At 48.0% G+C, this 14,864-nt stretch overlaps 1 protein-coding gene across 1 annotated transcript; it reads right to left on the bottom strand.

The window, feature by feature from the left end:
- Nucleotides 1–6,165: 6,165 nt before the first annotated feature.
- Nucleotides 6,166–11,249, bottom strand: LOC109295720 (lysozyme C-like). The gene is made up of 4 exons (XM_019514710.1): nucleotides 10,975–11,249; nucleotides 9,630–9,794; nucleotides 8,041–8,119; nucleotides 6,166–6,620 (listed from the first exon to the last, which is right to left on the bottom strand). Exons 1-4 carry the CDS (start codon nucleotides 11,108–11,110, stop codon nucleotides 6,554–6,556), a joined length of 447 nt encoding a protein of 148 aa, XP_019370255.1. The 5' UTR covers nucleotides 11,111–11,249; the 3' UTR covers nucleotides 6,166–6,553.
- Nucleotides 11,250–14,864: the final 3,615 nt, after the last annotated feature.

The raw sequence follows: 14,864 nt of genomic DNA, 5'->3' as shown, positions 1-14,864 counted from the left end.
TGGGACCAATGTATGCCCTCCCTGCCTGGCCCATGGGGCACTCATGATGCAAGTGCTCCGGGGCACGGTACAAGAAGCACTGCAGGTCCCCCAGTGTATAGAAAATCCTCACCAGGGCCCCCTGATAAAGAATTGCCAGGCACCCCTCAGCCTCCAGCTGTACTGCCACTGCCAGCTGGATCATAACTTGACAACAGAAAGAGTGCACATGGCGGAGGCTGGGGTGTCATCACCCCAGTAAGAGGGCCACCATCGGGGAGATAACTCTCCCCAGGGTTTGGAGCTAGTGGATCAGGGCCCAACTGGGGATATAGGGAAGGATGGAGCTGAGGACCACCCTGGTTCCCAGCTCTTCTAGAGACTTAAGGAGGATGTATTCGCCCTCCACCATGAGCCCCCTCTTCACCGCCTTTTGTGTGGTGGCCTCCGAGGCAAGAAAAAAGAACCCCTTGCCATGAAAGTGGGAGGCCACCATGAACTTGGGGGCCTCCACTACCCAAACCAGGGCCTGCACCCAGGATTCAAAGTGTAGGTTCTCCCACTTGGGCAGTTGGGATTTCACCCCGTGCCTGCAGGGGAGTGCTGGAAAGGGGGCCTTGCCGCCCAAGCTGGAAGGGCTGGCGGTGGAGGGTCCAGGCCCCCCAGCTTCAGGTCTCCCCACAGCTGCCTGTGCATAGCTGTGGTTCCCCCCCCGGGGAGTCATGTTGGTGGGGTCAAGGCTAGGGCCACAGATAGGCTCAGTGGATGTGCTGACTGGTGTAGTGCACCTGGTTCTCTCAGATGCTGGTGGTCTAGGCTTGGGGGCAAGGCCCTTGCCCTTCCCACCCCCAGCTGTGGAGGAGGCTGAAGAGGAGCCCGTCCCACTGCCCTTGCCCTTGGTCCCTGATGATGGGAGAGGGGGCTTGGGAACCCCTCTGGGGGCAGCCTGGCCAGGGGAGAGCCCCTGGCTTTGTTGGCTCCCTACCAGAGTCCCACCTGCCCCTGCAGCAGAGGTTGCAGGCTTCTCCACCCCCAGAGGAGATTGGTCGGACTCCACCTCTGGGGTGAAGGTTGCAGGGGCATGCATCCTCTTGGGGGCTTGGCTGGGATCCACTCCCATTGTGGGGGCTGAAGGAAGCTCTGTGGGGGCATCTGCCCCCTGCCCCCCAGAAGGTTCCTGCCTTGCCATTGTTTCACATGAGAGAAGAGAATAAAGAAAAACAAAATATCCAGTGGGGCTGATGAATCTAGTAGGGGCAGGCTGGGGTTATGGGGGAGAATGGGGGTAGGGAAGAAGGAGGCTGAAGCTCACTGAGCTACAGCACCACAGGGAAAAAAACTGGGAGGCCTATGCTTTGAGAATGTGAGGGAGGGGGAACACACACACACACACACACGGCTGGGGAAACTTGAGTTGGCTTACTCAGTCACACAACAAACACCAAGGCAGGGGGAGTGGACCACAGGACTTGCCACACAAGGGCAAGAACACACAGGGAAGGCTGCTGAGGCAGATGTAAAAGATGGCTGGAGCAGTGGAGGGGCTTTGTTTGTTGAGGATCTGTCCAGAAGTCCCTCAGGCCTCCAACCAGGCACTCAGCAGTAGAACAGTAGGCAGGAAGACAAAGCAGGATCAGATGCAGTGAGGTAGCTGTTGGGGAGGGCAGGAGCAGTCAGTTAAGTAGGAAGTAATTCAGTGCAGGTGTTGTGTTGAGTGGTGCAAGGTGGTGCAGCAGGGAATCTTTCTGTCTCCTGAGAGGGGGCAGCAGCAGAAACAATGGCAGCAACTGCAGCAACAGGAGCAGTGATGGGGGGAGCCGTCCAGTTCAGCCACTCAGGGTGTGATTCTGGTGAAAGTGTAGGTGAAGGTGCGGGTGGCTTGCCAAGGCAGCTGGGGCAGGTGAGGCACCTTTAGACTCCAGCAGTGATGGTGGGGAAGGAGGGGCCTACAGGCAGTGCAGGCTCCCTTGCCAGGCTGTCCCCCAACCACAGATTGGCAGCAGTCTGGGCAGCAGGCCGGAACAGGGGTGCAGAAGCTGGGGTGCAGCGCTGGGGTGTGGTGCAGTCCAGTGAGCCCCTACCCAAGGAGGGGCAGCAGCATGCAGCAGAGGACCCCCCATGGGGGGGCAGCAACAGCAGCAGCAGCCCAAGGCAGGAAGGGATGCAGCCAACTCACTCCCAAAATCTCTGAGACCAAGCCAGCAGCTAGCAGTAACCAGAGGCAGGAAAGGGCCTGGCCGTCTTCTCCCAAGAAGTGCCTGAGACCAAGCCTGGGATAGGAAGGGGTGTGGCCAACTTCCTCCCAGAGTCTCCTCCCCCAGAAACTCCTGAGGGCAAGTAGCCCTGAGCTACTTGACAGGGCACCTTTTTGTACTGATAGGGCCAGGACAGGGCACCTTTTTATACTGCTGTGGACAGCACAGGTGCTGGTCCCAGGCTCTAGCTCCCCCTGGCTGCAAATCCAGGAGGACTTGGGCAGGGTTATTTTGCCCCAAGTGGCACAATTTGCCCCACACCAAAGTGCATGTCTGGGCACGTGCGCTGAGGCAAAAAGCCCCAGCTCAAATTTGCACAGCTTCTATCTGAGCTGCTGCAAGTGCATGTGCTTGCATGTGTGGATGCGCCCTATGGCTCCAAGGTCCATGAGTGTGAGTTGATCAGCATGTACACCCCCCAGTATTGCAGTAGGTCCCCTACAAAGGATATCACCATGCCAGCAATTTTGGATTCTGGGCTGGCTGCCAGTTTGCATATCTGGCTCATATACTTAGCCTAGAAGAACAGCAGGATGGCCAGAATACCTCATCCCTTAGTCTGTTTCATTTCATCCAGCATGGTTCTCTCAACCTTATCCTACCTGGAGCCCCAGAAGAAGGTGAACATGACCCTCGGAACTCTACAGGTGGGTTGCTCTGTGCAGGGGAAGACCAGCACAGTGTACAGAAGCACTGGAGCAACACTGTCATCATAAACACCATTGCCCTCCCCCCCACTCCCCCATCAACAGGCAGTGCATGTTCCATAGTCCCAGTCTCTGTTTTACCTTGGCCTCAGCCTTCTCCCACACTTTCTGGCCTCTTAGCTCTGGGTTGAACTCCACCCTGATGATCTTTACCTGCTCACAGGGGATGGAGCCCCCCAGGGCAGGTCCCTGAGCTTGCCCAGTACTAGGTAGGTGCTCTTGCTCATGTTGAGCTTGATCCCTGCTGCTGCTCTGTACAGCTGGGCATGTTGCAGCACTCTTTCCACTGACCACTTGTCCCTGCATAGGATGTTGAGGTCATCCACGTAGGACAGGACTTTTGTCTCTGCCCCACTGCCCATGTGGTTCTCCACTCCATGGATCCCTGGGCTTCTCCTGAGCTGATGGACCAATGTTTCCTGTCATAGTGGGGAATACCCTGCTGAGCAATACCAGAGGGGTGAGGCCCCGAGAGGCACCCCTGCCGGATCCCAGAAGTGGGGTGTGGATGCCATTAAGCTCCCTGGGACCTGGGACTTACCTGCAGGGCAGATGGCGACACAGACAGGAGAGCTCCTGGCACCACATCTGCCTCATTTTACCAGCTTGTGCTGGGTGCGGCACATTGGGGAAGATGTCACAAGAATCCGCCCCATGCTGGCAGAAAGGGGAGAGACTGGGACCATGGCTGGAGGAGTGTGGAACCTGGCTTCAAGATGCCCCAGTAGGGATGAAGTTAGCAGAGTTGGAGCCTGCTCGCCAGGCTAGAGGCTCAGATGAACCTCTAGCCCTAGGGACCTCTCCCCATGGAGAGGAGCAATAGCCCATCACACAAGCAATAGGTGATGGGTAAAGCCCCAGAGGAACATCGCCTTCCCTAATGAGACAGCCAGAGTAGCAACTATGAGTCTGTTCCAGGAGGGGATCTGGGGTCCTGTCATTACTATGAGTGCGGCAGTTAAAGGCATGCTGGGTTGACCCCGCCAGGTGTAGAGGCTGAAGGCCAATGAACAGTGTTGGGAGACTGAAGCATTAAGCCCTGGCCAGTAATTCCTTAGAGAGTGGAGGGAAAAAGGGACAGAACTTATCAGCAGGCCTAGGGGCAAGAAAAGGGGCTTGACATTGCTAGGCTGTGCAAAGCGGAGAAGACCCGACACCCCGTGGAGAGTCCAGACATGGATGGCTTGGCTGGTCAGACCAACTGTATTGCAAGTGATGATGGATTTGGACACCCATGGTTGACAGAAACCCATGTGGTTGCAGGGTAGTGACCCAAAACAAAGTTGGGAAAGACTCTAACTGATTGAGATCACTAGCTGGACACAAGCCGAGCTAATTCAGTGGTCTGCTGACTGTGCCTTCCTTCCACCAGATGGTCAGCAGCCTGGCTATTCTATAAGATGTGGTTGGTGCATGGATAGGGTGCAAGGGAAGATGGATCTGGAGGACCAGTGACCCAAGATATTCATGAGGAAGAACTCAAGCAGCCAAAGGATCCTCCCCTTCTATTAAAAAAATCAAGAGGTGGAAGGCGAGACAGAGGGTGTACCTATGAGCAAGAGTGAGCAGTCCTAAGAACTGGCACCCAACAGATGGGAGTGCCTGGTCCTTGCAGCAGAGCTGAGTTGGGCACAATCACTGACGGTTCCATTACGCAGATCAACTGCTGCCCAGCTGGGTGGTGTGTGGGACTTGGGGGCCACAATGCGTGGACGCAGGGCTTTGGTGGGGAGTGGGACAGGGCTGCAGGCAGCTCATCGGAGGGGGGGGCTGTTCCTTGTTGCCGTGCACTCCTGGGAGGGTAGGGGGAAGGTCTGTGTCTCCCAGACCTGTATGTGGGGTGGGGGTGGGGTGGGCTGCCTGCTGCAGGCTTGGGTTCCCCACCCCGCTGCCCTCCCCTGGGGCCTCCGCACCGGCAGGTGTGACCCAGTGCTGCAGGGCAGAGTGGAGGCGCACAGGAAAGCTGCTTGCCACTATGAGCTCTGTGCTGCCTTGGCGAGGTGCCCCCTGCCTGCCTGCCTGGCAGCAGAGAGGGGCACAACCCTGTGCCACTGCCTCTGCTGCACCCACACTTGCTGCCACGGTAATGTGGAGCTCGCAGCGGCAAGCAGCTTTCCTGTGCAGCCCTGATCTGCCCTGTAGTGCCAGGTTACACCCTCTGGGCTGCGAAGGCCCTCGGGGAGGGCAGCAAGACAGGAGTCTGAGCCCACAGTGGGCAGCTCGCCCCCACTCTGTGCATCTGGGGGGCATGAGCCTCCCTACCCTCTGAGAGTGTGTGCAGCCCCTGGGAGCGGGCCCCACCTCCCACCCAAGCCTGCAGCAGGCAGCAGGTTGGGAGTCAGGCTTCACTCTGCTGCAGCAGCTGCTGCCTCCTGCCTGGAGAGGGCTGTGAACCCAGGTCCCTGGCCCCATAGCCCTGGCAGCTGGGGCCCCCCTCCAGCAGGACTGGGGGAGCAGGGGCTGTGGGTGGGGGGCGAGGGGCACCAGCAAGGCCAAGGGGGACTATGGGAGAAGAGTGAGGGGGATGTGCAGACCTGGGAGGCTGTGGGAGGGGAGTGTGGGGCACCAGCAGGAGTGGGGGGCTGTGGGTACAGAGAGAGGGCACCAGCAGGTGTGGGGGGGTGGGGATTGTGGGGGGCCTTTCATTTTATTTTTATCAGAGAATTTGTCAGTTTTTAGGATCCCTGCTAATAATACAGCCCTCTGCTTCTCTTGCCTCTTATGTCGTAGGTCCACTAGGAAGTTTAACTCTACCAGGTGCTACCAAACCCCAGCAGGACCATTTGGAAATGGAGGATTGACTGCCAAAGTGCAATACAGTCTTCTCTGCTCCCTCATTGACTTCAGTGGAACTACTCACATGATAAGTACTTTGTGAAATAAGGACTAATGCATACATGTATTATGTAGGCAGTATAAAGCATATGAAGTCTGTTCATTCTCTAGCTTTTAAATGTATGGGTTTCATAAATGGTGTGAAAAATAATATTCATGTATTTACTTCACAGTCATAAGTTTTAACATGTCTCAAATTGTGTTTTTGTGCTATTTCTAACTGAGTGTACAACTGCCTACCAAAGTTAGATAAAACTGCCAGACGCTCAAGAAAGATGGCAACTAAGGCTCACTAATGAAGTGCTGTTCTTGAACTCTTTATTATATTGTGCTGTCTCAGAATCTCTTCAAGCTCTTGTGCATATTTAACAATAAGTCATAAAACCATATGCAAATTAAGCAATTTTATTGATTAATGAATTTAAGCTGTCAAAGCAAAACATATATTGGTACTGGTTAGCAAAACAAGATTGAAGCAGAACTTCGCTGAAAAATTGTGTGCACAGATGACAGAATCAGAGTGTTCGAAGGGTGTTGAACACAAAATAGGTCTCTTCAGCTGGTCATGTGGAAATATTCAGTCTTCCCAGCAGAGTAAAGTACTTGTATTCTGCCACTCAGTTCAAATTATCTTAAAGCTTTTCTCATGAGTTTGATTTTATTTTGCTTATTTATTTTATTATAGAAAGGGAAACAAATGAGAGGGAACATCTTGTTTATGTGAAAAGCTGCCTATTTGAATAACTGAACTCAGTTATACCCCAACTCTTTTTTTCCCTACAGTCTGCAGTCCCTGATGAACCGGGAGACATCCGTTCCTTTGCAGTGGTTCCTCCATGCTACCCTGTGGAAGGAAAAATAATGTTAACTGATAATGGCAAACTCAGCACTTAGTCAAAAGCCCCCAAGGGGGAAAAATTTAATGACCTTAATTTATGCAAGCGCTGTTCTGCTGAGGGCTAAACTAATAGAACAACTCATTTGCCACCAGTCAAATCCTGGCTTTTCAGGTCTCTATGGCACACAGACTGCTTAAATCACAAGCCAGCTGGACTCTGGAGCTGTGCATGTCAACTACAGGTTGAGATTATCAATACCTCCAAAAAGACTGTGCCATAGTTGTCCAAGATTGCCTGCACACTGACCAGCAGCTCTTCATACTAAAGAAAATTTGGTTTTTCGTATCACTAGTCTCTATTAGATGGAATAAAAGTTGTTTGTATTTAAGTTCTTTACTGTTAAAAAGTAGCAATGGCTGTTCACCTTTAGCTCAAGAAGTCAGGCTAAACTTCTATGGAACAAATATTTTTGTTTTATCCCCAATGCCACCATGAAATATGAAGAGATTCTGGCACGTAGGATCACAACAGCCTTGAAATTCTTGGTGGTTATAGATTTGTTGCATTGGAATTTGAACTGCAGGAATCTCAGATGCTCCAAAATTAGTTATCCAAATAGAAGTGTGTGTATCTGAGATGCAATGGACACACACTGCACTGAACCTGGGGAGAGTCAACTGACTGTCCTGGAGATAGCAGCTGAAGTTGATCCTAGAACACTTGTCTCCAATAAAAAGTCAGGAGGGAATTATAAGGGAGGATGCTAGTTTCAGGGTTAACCTAAAAGACAGTTTGCATTGGAGGGAGAGAGCGCCTAGGGGGTGGGATGATCTAGGATCTGTCAGAAGAGCTAAGTCGAAAGAACAGGCTTGGATTGGACTGAACTGGACTAGATATCATGCTGTCTGACCCTTACTTTGTCAATGAAGTCAAACCTAGGAAGTGGCTTTTAAACACCAGCACTGGGACTGATGTTTAAAGTTGGTGGTAAAGACTCACCACAGTATCGCTACCCTATGTGTAACAAAATTGTAACTGGACTGCACATAAAAATGAACCTGAGGCCTTATACTGCTAGTGACTAAAAGATTTTTCTTTGTTCTATGGACTCGGGATTTTTGGAGCAGAAAGATGAATTTTTCTCTACTCTTCTAAAGTTTCAGATGGTCTTGATGTATGTTGTAGTTACAACTGTGACCGCTTACACACCCATTAATTTATTGCAATATTGACTCTTAGTAACTGTGTAAGTTCTGAATTGAAATGTTAAAGTATAAGCATTGAGATCTTTGAAATCTGCATGTTGCTTCTCTACCAACTTGCCCCTAACCAGATCTTATTCTTTTAATTAGCAACCCCCGCCCTGTATTGTACAAAGACAATCACTGTAAGCAACTGTTGTTCTTGCAACAATTGAAAACGTACCATGCGTTCATGCCCTGTGGATCTCTGACAATCCTCTTTGCACAATTAACAGCTACTGTAATATCTGGTTGCAGTAACTCTAAGAAAATGAATATACAAAATAAGAACAGTGGCAGGAAGAAATAAAAAAAAAATCAACATTTTCCCATCATTTTTGATTCAGTAATCTTAAAAATGATCCTCAAATTAGCGCATATTGATTAATTATGTTTATTATAGTAATGTCTGAGGACAAATTGAACATTGAGCCCCATTATGCCGTAGACCATACAGAAAGAGTAGCAGACAGTTTTTGTCCTGAATGCTTGTAATTTAAACAGACCAGACAGACACTGAGTAGAGAAAAAGGGTATAACACACACAGGGTGCATCTACATAAGACCCTTTACTGTGCAGCACACTAATAGGCTGTGCAGTAAAGCGTCACTGTCTACACATGCACAGCTTTTACTGCGCAGTAAATTAGTCTACTGCACAGATGGCTACCACCTGTAGATACTGGTAGTAGATTAACTACACAGTAGCACATGTGTAGATAGTTGACCGGGAGCAAATAGTTCCCGGTCAGCCCAAGCAGCAGGGGACAATCAGCAGATCAGGGCACTGTGCTTGGAAACTGTCCCTTCCCCTGAGCAGCTGCTTCCCAGTCCCGCACCTAGATTGGCCAATTGGCGAGCAGTTCTGGGAGGCAGCTGTCCTGGAGGTGGCACATCTTCCAGAGCCAAGACCTGACCCTTGTGCCATTTGCCAACCTGGGGATGGCACCTGGGGGACCCTGGAGTTCTGCCTGGCTGCTGTAGGAGACAGAGCAGGGCAAGAGTAGCTCTGCACTGAAGTACTCCCATTGTGAGCAAATATGCTCCCATCAGGCACACGTGCATATGCCCCCCCTGGGGAAAGCTAACTGCACCTTATTTTCCTGAGCAATCAGCTTACAGTGCATTAATAGCATGTGAAGACATGCCTCCAGAGAATAAATAATGGTAGCAAATGTCATCTTTGTTGCATAATCTAGTCCTAATTCCAAAATCCTCTTCAGTTTATGAGTCAACTATTCCATAACTGGACCTGTCTACATGTTCATTAATGCACAGTGCCCACTGTGAATCAAATTTAGTACTTGTATAATTAAGTACTAAGTAAATGCACAGTAAGCTGCCTTACTGTGCATTGGTGTGATTACACACTTTTTGTGTGATGCTTAATGTGCAGTAGACTACTGTGGATGAGTGAATTTCACCCTCTAGAGAGCAAAGTTAACTCTGCTCAAGCCAGTGCTACCTGGTAAGTAAGACCTTGCTGCTCTGGAAGGGAGGCACAAATGTTTTTTAATCAAGAAACTTAAAAGAAAGTCTTAAAAAAACTGAACACAAATCCTGATAGAAAACATCCTTGAGGAGTGCTCCTTTTTATGCCCCAGTGCATGACCATAAATTGCCATGCCTCCCTTTTGACTGAAGAATAAGGGTTTTAGTTTTGTGTTTAAGGGAGGGCTGCTAGGTTCCCACAACTGTCCTTCAGTTATACATTTGCAACCCTGGGGGACAACTGCAGTATAGAAGAGAGGAATATGCCCTTCATAGTGTCACCTGTGCACTGGATTCTGCATGCATTCTTGGCTCTTGGAGTCTTGCCATCATTGCACCACCAGCGGCTGTTGATTTGCAAAATCCCATAATCCGTGCTTCTGTCACCAGGGTTATAGTTTACTGCATTTGTGTTAAAGTTGCTCTCGTATTGTGCTGTACACACCCCTGGCAAGGTTCCATTTGAAAGAAGAATGAGTAAAAAGACTGCTACATTTACCTTATTAAACCTCCTCCCAAGTTATGCAGCCGATTCCAGGATAAAAATATACGTCTCCTCTCCTTATATTATGCAAATAATTGATACAGAATGTGTACACATGTTGTTCGTTCTCTCCTCTGATCAAATTCATAATCTTATTAAATAGGAATGTAAGAAAAAACATTTTATAATTTAGACATCCAAAAATGTGGATGTCATATGATGAGTGTGGGACCTATATCACTGAAATTACATTTGGGATCTATCTGTGTTGTCTTAATGGGCACAAAGCTTATTATAGTCAGATGGAACATTCCTCCCTGTTTTCATCAGACAGGGTCAATAGTTCCTTCGCCATTTAGCATAAATATATCTAAATTAGTTTGGTTATAAGAAGTAGTTTTGGGTTTGAGATGTGCAGAGCTGTATGGACAACAAACAAGTTTAACTCTTTGAATTCTGTATCAGAACATGTATCTATCACCCTTAAAACTGATTTCTTAATGGTTTCCTTATCACTGCTGATAATAAGTGAAGAAAGGCACTTCTGTTTTATGAAACCCAAACTCGTTGCAAATGCCATTAGATTTGTTCTCCCCTCCACCTCCCACCATGCTCCCAGCTCTTTGGTGCTTTTTGCTTTCTTTCTCCAAATATTCTTCATTTCTTGCTCTCTACAAACCTAGTGTCTCCAATGAATTTCCTTCTCCACCCCACATTGTCTAATGATACTCTGTATACCACACATATTCTAAATGAGGGTTTCAGGCCACTGCTGATTGTACTTCTACTGTTAACAGGGCTCCCACCATGGCCTCATGCCGCACTCTGCATTCTGTGTCCTCCTTACTCCTATGGAATCATCTTTCAGTCCTACTACAGTAAGTCTCATAATACAGCAGAAAGTGAGAAGGGTTCAGGCACACCAAGCATAGAAAGGAATGACTGAGGGATGAACAGAGGGTCTGAGTGTGAAGGGTGGGGTGGAATTGGGAGAAGTAGTCATTTAGACTGGTATAGCGAGTTAGTTCTGCTAAGTGGGGAAGGGAGAGGGAGAGACTAGATAACCTTACGTGGGATTTATGAAAAGGGTACATCACCCTCCCACCCATAAACCATGTTAAAATCACAAGGCAGCAGACTTACAGTCTCCCAAACTGTATCCTGGAACGTTAGCCAGCCCAAGCCTTTTCATGACTGCAGCCAGCTCGCACCTTCCATAGATCTTCCCATGAGCAGCCAGGGGCAGGAGAAAAAGCTCCAGAAAAATCAGAGCCTTCATGTTAACAGTGTCACACACCCAAGCTCCAAGTGGTGAGACTGTTGGCTCACCGGCATCTGTCTCTTCTTTTAATATCTTCTGCCCTCCCCCAATCTGGAGCTACGTAGATATTGACCACCAAAATATTCTGGGTATTTCCCAATACACATGGGGTAAGTGCCAGTACATTAAGATCATTTTACTATGGTGGGAACTGGCTGGTTCAGTCATATGACAACTAGATATAGCCTTTTATTCCTGGAGCCTTACTTCAAATATGATTCAGAACCTAAAGCCCAGACGTCACAACAACCTGATGGCTTTGACCGTGGAGTCAATGATCCCAGTCCAGTACCTGTTGGATTATTATCCATAATTCCACAGAACCCAGGACCAACACTAGTCTAGCCCCTTTGCAGCTCCCAAATATGACATGCACCTTGTTTTTGGAAGGCAGAAATGTGCAAAAAATATATTTCTAGTCACAGCTAATTATATGACGTGGAGTAAGTCCTCCTAAAAATGCAGAGGGCCTAGGTAGTGTGGCATCTCGGGAGACAACCTGTGTGAAGCAGCAGGAACTTCCAGGAGTGGCAGGACAGCAACAAGACTAGGCTCCATATTTTTTGCAAGGACAGTAGCAAGACTGTTACTTCTTTACAATAAATAGTTCATATGTTTTCCTATCATTTCTATACCACATGCTTCATCAAGATACTATGTACTACATGCAGCAGCTCACTTGCCCTGTGCCAGCTTGTCTGCTCTTTCAGGCAGAAGCTACGGTGCTCAGCCAAAGACTACAGCAAATTCTTTAACACTAAACCTCACCTCTGCCGCTTGCTGAGCCAGAAAGGACTGGCAGAAATTCTGGTCGCTATTAGAGCACAGCATCTCCCTGCTTCTAATCCAGCAACAAAAAATCAGTTTCCACACTTAGGACATGCCGCTCCAATTTTGGAGGTTTTATTTTTGGGGAAAGGTTCATTTGGTATGTGAGAAAAAACCAGCACCCTGTACAAAATAAGAAGATAACCACCACAAACCTCACACCTTTAGCTGTCACACATTGCACTGGAAACTCCAAGGTAGATCATCAAGCCATTACAGTGTATACCTTGAGAGAAATCTTGCCTGTCTGCAGCCCCTCGTTTCCCCACCCCGCTTCAAACCCCATCCCACTCTTTGCTTTCAGACAGCTTCCAACCCTCACCCAAATCATCATTAGAAGCAAACTCCCCACTGAACAACAAAAAAAGAAAGAGGAACCCTGCCTAAACAGCAAGTGCTGTGGGTGAGGATGAAATATATTTTGTGCAATATGTTGTTATTTGGTTTTGCAACACATCTCTACTCTGACTACTATATACTCCACAATCAGAATCCATGGATATTATATGTGATGACCACAGAATGAGATATATCTCACTAAATGCACTAAATGCCTTCATGGAAACTATGTGGGTAAAACTAAACAGCCACCACACTCCAGAATGAACTCTCAGAGAATAATGATAAAGGACAAAAACTAGCACAATAACCAGTAGGAGAGCAACAGAGGGGGAGTTTGTTTGCTTGGTCAGTCATGGCAGGAGGGAGCCAAGAATTAGGAGGCTCTGTATATGTTTGCATGTGGGTGCACAGGTGTGTCTGTTTGTGTGTGTCAGGGTGAACTGGAGGGGGAGGGCAGGAGAAGAGGGGTATCCCTCTTTTCTTCTTTTTCTTTTTTCAGTTTTTAACAGCCTAGGCATTGTCCAGGGATTAAAGGAGGCATAAAAGGACATTGAATCAGCAGGTCAAACCTGTGTGAGAAGTGCCATGTTCATGTTCCAACAGAGGCTTAAGACTATTTCATCTGTAGTAAGTATATATTAGTGTCTATCTTGGAGGAACAGAATGAAGGGTTGGAAGTGCAGGTGTCCATGCCGCATGCTACCAAGGAAAATGAAGACTTCTTGAATAGGTGTCATGAGACGTTACCACTGGAGTGGCCAAAGGAGAAAGGAAACGTGGTAACATATGACTGCTAGAAGGAAGGTTCCCAGAATTCAAGAAGAGCAGGTTCAAGTCAGCAAGTGCTATTAAGCACTCTGGTGTGGAACAGATAAGGAAAACACAGAGCTGAGGACATCAGCAGCAAGATGCAGAGGACTAAGCAGTCTAGAGCAGTGGTCTCCGAAGTGGGGTGCACGCACCCCAGGGGGTGCGCAAGATGATCCATTGGGCAGAGGGAAGAAAATATTAGAACTTCTATTTCTATGTATTTTTTATCTAAAAAATAAGAAAGAAATTAAGCTTTACTAATATTTAATATATGGATTGACACTGGCACCCTCACTCGGTCTGTATGTCAGACGGTCACGTGTCACGTATGGTACGCGTATATAGTTTTTAAATAAATAAATATACATATATTGGGGGTGCATGGTCAAAAATTTTTTACTGATAGGGGTGCATGATCAAAAAAGTTTGGAGACCACTGGTCTAGAGAGCAGGCAGTACAGGACCCCAGGCATGGGGATCTAAGAACACCGTACCAAGAAGAAACAGAAAAGTAGTGGTGATTGGAAAGGGGGCACAGGACAGGACCAAAAGCACCAGTTTTTTTCTGGATGTGGGGTCTTGGGACATGTACCTGGAACCTGTGTTGAGGATGTTAAAGAAAGACTGCCAAAGCTCCTCCTTCCCTCTGATCACTACCCCTTCCTGCTTGTCCATGTAGGCACCAATGATACTGCCAGGAACAGTAGTGAGCAGATCAGAGGAGACTGGATGTGAGGTCATGGACTAAAAAAATCATGGACTAAATATAGACATTGGATTTATGACTCATTATAACCTGCCTGACATCTGACTCCCCAGATACCTCTCCACTATTTACCTGCTACATTAATTTCATACCTCTCCCCCCTGCCCTCCTCTCACCCACTGACTCCTCAACTTACATCTTCACTGACTGCCTTTCTTGCATACATGCCAGCCTCTGCCTTCTTTACTATTCATTCCATCCAGGAAGAGCACATACACCAACTGCAGGTGCTTCCTCAGCCTGACAAAGGGTTTTTAAACCTGAAAGCTTGCAAAGAAATTTTTTTCCAACTATTTAGTTGGTCTAATAAAAGATATCAGATTCACCCAAAGAACCTTGGCAGACTAGCCAGTCATACCCAGTCTGTATTCGTGCATGGATTGGTCTATCCTAACTGCAGGACTTCTAATTCTACTTCTGTCCTACTCTCATTCAGTTGATTTTGGACCATCTCCCCACTTTATCAAGGTCATTCTGAATCCAAGCCCTATGCTCCATAGCTTCTGCAACTCCACCCAGCTTGATGTCATTTACAAGTCTGCTAAGCGTGATGCCATTCCCACTCTTTAGCATGCCTAATTCATTGCTAAAAACCTTTAATTTTTTAAAGAATAATTTTGGAAAAGGAAGTGGGGTCCAAGAACACAGGAATAGAAATAAGGAACCTATTTCAACCTCATGCAACATGCCGACCATGAGGTGCCTCCCTCTCATCTGCTGTTCCAGGTTTTTTTCTGGTCAGATCTCATGAAGCAATGTCTGGCATTTAAAACCTTGTCTAATTCTAACTACATCCCATGGGTCCAATAAAAGATATAATCCAAAGAAACCCCTGCTTCCCTCTCTCATCTAACATTTTTATGAAGCACACACATGAAAGGTACATCTTGTACTCTGAACATGAACAGAAAGACTGCAAGCAGTGAAGGGACCACCACACTTCCAGTCATACAGCTGACTAAGGAG

The sequence above is a fragment of the Gavialis gangeticus genome, unplaced genomic scaffold (genome assembly GCF_001723915.1).
Source record: "Gavialis gangeticus isolate Ggan-Ray unplaced genomic scaffold, GavGan_comp1, whole genome shotgun sequence".
NCBI classification, from domain to species: Eukaryota; Metazoa; Chordata; order Crocodylia; family Gavialidae; genus Gavialis; species Gavialis gangeticus.
Note: the sequence above shows the minus strand (reverse complement) of the source record. Positions and strands in the feature narration are given on the sequence as shown.

Excerpts from the sequence above, each read along its gene's own strand:
- LOC109295720 (XM_019514710.1), bottom strand. The coding sequence starts at position 11,110 with ATGAAGGCTCTGATTTTTCTGGAGCTTTTTCTCCTGCCCCTGGCTGCT. Across the intron at positions 9,795-10,974 it reads AGGATACAGTTTGGGAGACT|GGGTGTGTACAGCACAATAC; the intron begins GTAAGTCTGCTG and ends GAACCTTGCCAG. Across the intron at positions 8,120-9,629 it reads ATGCAGAATCCAGTGCACAG|AGTTACTGCAACCAGATATT; the intron begins GTGACACTATGA and ends TCATTTTCTTAG.